Source organism: Thermobia domestica, chromosome 5 (genome assembly GCF_964235325.1).
Source record: "Thermobia domestica chromosome 5, izTheDome1.hap1.1, whole genome shotgun sequence".
Lineage (NCBI taxonomy): Eukaryota > Metazoa > Arthropoda > Insecta > Zygentoma > Lepismatidae > Thermobia > Thermobia domestica.
Window position 1 is genome coordinate 244052933 of NC_137458.1, and position 8073 is coordinate 244061005.

The 8073-nt window shown below is 35.7% G+C and overlaps 1 protein-coding gene across 1 annotated transcript; it reads left to right on the forward strand.

Annotated features, from left to right (window-relative positions):
* Positions 1-5623: 5623 nt before the first annotated feature.
* LOC145685446 (ionotropic receptor 21a-like) lies at positions 5624-7354 on the forward strand. Its single transcript, XM_081757844.1, has one exon. It carries the CDS (start codon positions 5624-5626, stop codon positions 7352-7354), a length of 1731 nt encoding a protein of 576 aa, XP_081613970.1.
* Positions 7355-8073: the final 719 nt, after the last annotated feature.

The window sequence follows — 8073 nt, forward strand, 5'->3', positions numbered from 1 at the left end:
CAGCCCCTCTGGATTTGCGCCCTTGCTCAAGCAGCATAATCTTATCAAAATATATTTCAAAACCGAGGATAATAATGCTAATACTAATAATACATACAGCATGTCCAGTGTGAAAGGTAATTAATTTTTCACGAAGGAACCACCAGTGTCATCTTTAAACAAGTGTATGTACTACGTAGTGACACATTTCGCGTATGTTGTTACGAAGTTTCAAAGTTGTAAAGCTCTAGAAGTGTCCAACAATGGGTACCGATCTTGTGACTAACAGTAACTGCCAACGTTAAGTTATTTTCAAATTGGGTAAAATGCAACAGAGACGTTTCAAATTAATCAAACTATTTACGGCAGTGAAGTATTTAGTCATAAGAACGTATTCAAAGGCTATGCAAAATGGTTGCAGAGCATTGGAAACGATACACGAGCCGGATCAGCAGTGACTGTGTGAACTCATGAAAACATCAAACAGTGGCAGAGATTGTAGGCAAGGATGGTTGTGCATCTTGATTGCTATATGAGGATCTCCCTGCAATTTCAAACCCCACTGCCCATCTCATTAAACTAACTAACTAACTCTATGGCCTATGGAGCCCGGAGGTTCAATGCTACGTTCACGCAAGTTCTCCACTGACTTCTATCCTTAGCCACCTGGATCCAGTTTCCACTTTATACTCCTGTTTCTGCGAGATCCATCTTAATATTATCCTCCCACCTGCGCTTAGGTCTTCCTAATGGTCTTTCGTTAGTCTTCCAGTTAAGACTTTAAAAGCTTTCCTACTTTCTTCCATCCTGGCTACATGACCTGCCCACCTGAGCCTCTTGGACTTGAAGAGCCTAACAATGTTTGGTAAACCGTATAAATTATGTAGTTCCTCGTTATGAATTTTCTGCCATTCCCCATTCCCGTTCATCTTGGGTCCGAATATTAGTCTCAGGATCTTGTTCTCAAATACTTTCAGTCTATGTTCTTCCCTTAGAGTAAGGGACCATGTTCCTCAACCGTACAGAATAACAGGCATGATCATCGTTTTATATATTTCAAGCTTCAAATTCCTCGAAGTCCACCTCACTTTAACCGAATATTTGGGTAAACGGAAGATCTATGCGTGATTTGTAGCACACACATATTCAGTGACGAACAAGAACATTGTGAGGAAAACACTGTCGGGCCATAAAACAAGATGCTGATATAGACCGATAATTCATGTCAAGCATTGTCGAAGGTGATGAAGTATGGTGCTTGAAGTGCGAGCCACTTACAATGTATCAGAGCCCGGAATGAAAGATTTAATGTTCTACAATACTGTAGAAAATGCTCATGCAGAACATAATCAAAACTCTGCTCACTGTTTTCTTCGATTTTAAAGGTATCATTGACGAGGAATTCACTCCACATGATCACAATGTATACTTCGAGAAATAAGTGTATGTTTAGCAATGTCTTTTGGAGAGAATTCGTAGAGATCGGTCTGAATATCGGCAACAAGGTTTTTGGTCTTTGTTGCTCGACAGTGCATCCGTACAGAAGCGTAGGATTGTAAACTAGTTTGTGACCTGAAAGGAGAAAATGGAGCTCGATCTTCCCCGTATTATCCAGATTTGGCTCCATGCAACTTTTATATTTTCGAAACTTAATTCAGTGTTGAAAGAAAGGCGTTTTGAGACCAGTTGAGATATTCACAAGCAGTCGACGGCGAAGCACAGGGCAGTTTCAAGAAAGATCTAGCAGAATTATTTCGCCAAGTTCTACAACCATTGTATGTATTTATAGATTTCTATTTTGAGTAAATTGTATTGTAGCCTATCAGTTCACAGAATTTTACATTTTTCATTAGTCACGTTCACTACTGGACAGACTATGTAATTAACTCCACTGGAAATATTTGGTTGAGTACTAAGCTTTGGAAATAGGATCCAAAAATATTGCCTTAGTTTGTTAATTTTAAACAGTTTGTGTTGTGTATTACGATTATAATTAATTGCTATATTATTAGTTTCTTTCATTTTAACTTCGCACGTTCCATGCACCGAAACTAAAGGAGACGGTAATCAGGAGATGAATGATAATGTAGGAATGAAAAAGTTGGATGAGACAGAAGAGCTCACGCGCTTGTTGTTTTTCCAGCATAAAACCAATTTCGTAGAATCTCGGATCGAACCGGGAATCACGCATCAGAGATGAGAGTTATACGACCGATTCACCACTGGTTTGCTGTATTATTGTATAATATTAGAAAACCAAACTAATTAAACGTTCTTTGTAATTTGAATAGTGACTTGTTTCAATTATTATAGTAATCTAATGCAGTAGTTCTCAACCTTTCCGGGCCTAGCGCCCACTTGAGTGAATGTGATTGTCTGGATCTTTTTTTTTTTTTGTAATCTTAATTCAATCTATCTATATCTATGAATGTGTGTGTGTGTGTGTGTGTGTGTGTGTGTGTGTGTGTGTGTGTGTGTGTGTGTGTGTGTGTGTGTGTGTGTGTGTGTGGTAGGTTAGGGTAAATATAATGGCATGTTACATTGTCTAACTTTCGAATAAGCCGAGAAAGAAGGTTCAATATTCTGATGCAATTCAATGCAATGACATACTTACAAGCTCCCACTATCATCTGCAGATAGATTTCGGAAATTAAACTACCTACATACTGTTCTATGGTTCAATCTCAACATATTATCCTAATAACTCATTTTCATAGGTAGTGGTGCTTTTCATTATGTTTACCCGAGTCTCTAGTATATAAAGTAAAACGAATTTTTTCCCCATTATTTGTCTTATATTAGTAATCTTTTTTCTAACATTTCCCCCCGAAAAATGCAACATATACGTGCTCTTAGTTCAAAAGAAAGAGGTCAACGAACATTTCTTTGGTCGACATTTTTTACAATAATAAGCTAACAAAATTTATATAAAACTCAGAACATATATGCAGCAACAATTTATTTTTCGTTTAGTAGCTGAACAAAAGAAAAAATACTAAAGAAATGCAAACTATCATTCAAAATTTTCCCATTTTAAATATTTTACCAAAAAATTTAACATTTTGTTCTATTGTCTCTCAAAAGCTCCATAAATAATCTATTGGCCTCAATTTCCCCTGTTTGTTTCAGCCCTCTTTAAAAACGAGAATTCTCTCTGATGGGCGTTAACACAAAAGTAGAGGACCTTTGACCTAATGAGTCTTATTGATGTGAAAAAAAAGACATTATAAGCTTATGGGTTGATGTTGAGGAAACATTAATATAATAGGATGTATAAGATTCTTATCGTACATCTTTGTGTTATTTCAGTTCTTTGGCTTTTTAGTACACGAAACAATGCTTTCCGTTTCCAGTTAACTCTGTGATTTTTATCTAACACATACTGTTCTGTTAAATGTATTATATTGATCCACCTTAAAAGCTTTTCCAACTGGTGAGTAATTATAATTATTTTTTTCACAAAATACGTTTTATTGTAGTATTACTGGATATGAAGATTAAGGAGAGAGAATACTGTCATAATATTGTTCATATAAACAGTTGCGTGCGAACTGAAATTCATAATTCGGAGTGATACGTTATACGTAATATACTAGGTTTATCTTAATAGTCAGTAGCAAGAAGCAAATATATACACAGTTATATTTTTCTCAACCAATCCAGCAATGAGGATACGTAGCAACAGTAAAGTGTGCGGACGTACCATCACACTAAAATCAGTTTTGTCGTCGAATCAACTAAGGAACACAGACTAACCATTCCATTAATATATGTTCCAGGACGATATAATACGTGAATCCAGTCAAGTAACGAGATAGAATGTACATAAAGCATTGTGATTATAAACTTGGTCTTCTCATGTAAATGTTACTTCGTCCTTGAGCAATACATATGAAGAAAAGTTCTTTTGTGGAACAGTCTGTCGCAGGTATCAACTGTAATCTTCAGTGTAAAGATAGTTTTAGTTTTCTTATCTCAAAATCACCACTTGTTGTAAATGAAATGTATGCAGTCTATCGTCATGTAATATCTTTATACGGGCGAAAGCCTCAAACTTTGCGTTCATGGATGGATGTTCCTTAACAGGACGTAAAACAATTTCTTTCACTCAAGGGTTCTGGTTCTTTGTCATCTTTCTACATCCTGTTTGCTAGCACCGATGGCTTTGTATTAGGTATTCGTTACACCTAATTGATATTTGCAACTATGTACCACAAATATAGTATTTATGTACCAGGCTCAGTTTCGCACTCTAACAATCATTTGTTTCTATATCGGCACTTGGGACATATATCTGTCATGTTCTAGGTACGTCCTTCAGGTACATACTGTTTCAGATACTCTAACAGCACAAGATGATGTGCTGGGCATGCGTCATTTATGTGTTCTAAATTTATCACTCACATTTGATTCATTTGTTGCTTTTTTTCTAAGCGATTGCACACTAGAAGCAACAAACGCAACTTTATTAGATGGCAACTGTCACCGATCATTTGAAAGTGAATATGGAAGAAAGTAACTAGACATGGCGAGCAGATTACATAGCGAGCAGATTTTATCTAATCCCAAACGGTTACTGTCGAATATAAACGGTTAGACGAGCATTCTGATTAGCCAAATTCAAAAGACTTCAACAATTTATCCATCTACAAGCGACATTCTCTTTATCGCCTCCGCGGCCAAGTCGTAAGATCACGCAGCTCGTAATCCAAAGGTAGGTGGTTCGCGTGCACCCTCGTGCACATTTTTACTTGTTTAAAGTGTTGTTTAGACTCACCTTGATGTAAACACATTACGCATATAGGTGATTTAACATATTTTGGGGGAGTAATTTTGTGCTTCATTGACGCTTACGGTATGGGGAACATACCTAGAACATGCTAGACACGTTCTCCAGGTACATGTCAGGCATGTGCCTAGGGGTGGACATAGACTGTGACTATCACTTGCCATCCATGTGACTTCTCTCTTAAGTTAGAGGTACATAAGGCACATGCCGGACACATTTCCATGTATCTGAAGGAACATTATAGGAATATACCTACTATGTAATTGTGCTGTTAGGGTTGAGGGTACAATCTAGTCAAAGTATCCTAAAATCTTTCTCATGGCTATATGGTAAGCATTCGATCCATTGGTGACGGAGATCTGGATGGAAACTCACGTGCTTGAGATACTACGTCAAGCTTTATATCGTTGTTTCACATAGCCTCGATGTGAAGATGCTAAACTTCTAATCAACCAAGCAACCAAAACATCTTGAAACACTACTTTAAAGTAATTTATTAATAATATATTTACTACAAAATTTAAATATTCTGCTTTCATTTCAGGTTCAAAACTATCAAACTGGTTGAAACGGAATTAGTTTTATAGAGGACCACTTGACTTCTATTTTGAAAGCACAATGGACAATAAAAAACTCCTTATGTGCTTTGTTTTGACTACATTTGTATTCTCGAAAGTTTTAGCACTGCCTGTTGATTTCGTATTTGAAGCAGAATGTATCAATAATTTTCAAGCAAACACCATTCATGAACTGTGTTCTTACACATTCCAAGATTCTCGTTCTGTAACTTGTCTATATGCTGGAAGGAACATGATACCCATAGTGTACCCTCTACTTAAAGTAATCAGTGCCAAAATGCTACCATCTCTAAGTATAGATATAAATAGTGTATCGTTGACAGACATCTCCAACCAAACACAAACATTTCAAGAACATAACGATGTTATAATATTTATGGAAACGTTTGAGCATTTACAGAGACTGATTGAAATTATTCCTTACATGAATATAAGAGCACGCTACTCACTGATCTTATCTTACTTACAAGAAAAGGTTTTAAGTACAAATGATGACAATAGTAAGTTGAATGCAACTTACGTTCTTTCAATTTTAAACGAACATCAAATATTTAGAGTAACGGTTATTGATATCAAACCACGTGACATAATACAGAATAATAAAACTAAATATTGTAATCAAGTGGCGGAAAGTGTTTCAATGACAGCATGTAATCCTTTTACAGACTCGTGTAATACTCAACAAGTATCTCTACAAACACTAAAACAAACGAGAAATATTTTCAAGAAAACATACTCAGAAACCGTTTTTCACAACCTTTATGGTTATACTTTACGCGAAACTACTGTTTATACTAAGGTTCCTCCAGGTATTGTGTTCCTCAAGACAAGCAGTAAGAAGAGGCCTTCAGGTTATATCCCAACTTTATATGAAAATATGCGCCGTAAAATAAACTACACAGTAAAAGTTGTGAAGATAAATGGTTGGAAGAAACTTGGAAAGAAACATAACAATGGTAGTTGGTCTGGCCTCGTAGGTGATCTTCAGAGAAAGAATGCTGATATTGCACTCGCCAGTTTATTAGTAAATTATGAGAGATACATAGCAGTTGAATACTCCAATTATTACGAGGTAGATTATTCAGCAGTTTTGGTACCAAAAAGTAAACAAATACCACCGTGGATGTGTTTATTGATTATTTACAACTTTGATGTTCAAATTTCATTAATAACAGTATTTTTTGTAGTACTTATAGCTAATAAATTGTTGCAGAAATTTATTACGGAGGAGCAAACGTACACGTCTTGTTACATATTCCTTCGTATGCTTAGTGCTTTATTGGGAATTTCCACATCACATCCCAAGTCTAATTCTGTCCGAATTCTGTTTTTCTTCTGGGTATATTTTAGTTTAGTTATATCATCTGTTTATGTAGGTTCAATTGTCAGTGTTTTCACAATACCACGTTATTTTGCAGATATAGATAGTTTAGAAGAGTTGGTTCAGTCACACTTAAGACCAACAGGAAGCAAATATTATCACAAGTTATTACACGACAAATCAAATAAATTATTCTGGGATTTGTATACAAGATATAACTCTGACGTAGATTATGCACAATTGTTTAAAAGTATAATAAGGAACGAACAAGTAGCAATATTTGCGGCTGGATCAGTGCTCAAATACTTCTCAGTAAAATATCAACCTTGTTCATCTTGTGTTAAATACTTCCATTTTGTCAAAAATTCTTTTGGAATTGCTATTCGAGCTATGCCCTTACGGAAAGGATTCCCTTTTCTTAGACGGTTTAATAATGTTATAGGAAGAATACGAGAAAGTGGACTAATTTCAAAGTGGTATTGGGACGAAATGGAGAAGGCTAATGAAAATGATATGTGCAAAACTGAATGTGAAACAAATAAAACACTGTCCTTAGAGGACGTACAATCTTCTTTCTATATTCTTCTTGTGGGATTCGTTATGGCACTTAGTAGTTTTGTAATTGAAATTGTTTATTCGTGCTTCGCCAAGAAGAAACACACCAGGAAAAGAGCTAGAAGAAACTAGTACGTGTGCATCAAATGGAAGTGCAGAGTCATGTAGGTAGCTATCACTAAGAGATAAAAGAATATTTTTCAAGGAACATCAATCTTACAACAGGACTACATATAATCAATGTGCATACAAAGAATTATTAATAATTACTTGTGATCAGGACCCGGATCTTGTTGACAAGTCAACTTTTTTCTGTTACGCATAGGACAAGGCAAGTTCAAATAAAAACTTTATCCATCAACTCTAGGTTCTAAAAATATAATTTTTTAGAGTCGACTTTTGGTCACTTTTTGCCATTTTGAAGTTTTATGTCTCTTTTTAATATTTTAAGGCAACTTTTAGATCATTTATGGTTTTTTATTCTTTTTCTTCTACATAAGGAAATCTTGAACACTGTTTACGGATTTGAAAAGCACGAAGTTAAGTAAATGCTTTCCCTGCTTCGTGACTATTAAAGCGGAAATACTGCATACCTAACAATCTAATTAACACTATGCTGTAGCTGGTTGACGAGGGTAGAGAGTTGGTAGGTGGCCAAAGCAGATGGATGTGATTATGTGAATAACTAAGAATAGATTAGAAGGAGTACAAAGATTTTAAACAGGGCCATTATCTATTGTTATCGTGTATACAGTCTACACTTGTGAACTTTTATTCCTTAAGTGTGCATCCTAGTTTCGACTCAGAAGTCTAGTGACACTTTCAGTCGTACAATGCCGAGGCCTAAACCA

What these genes read in the sequence shown, in the direction of transcription:
- LOC145685446 (XM_081757844.1), top strand. Translation starts at nt 5,624, where the DNA reads ATGCTACCATCTCTAAGTATAGATATAAATAGTGTATCGTTGACAGAC.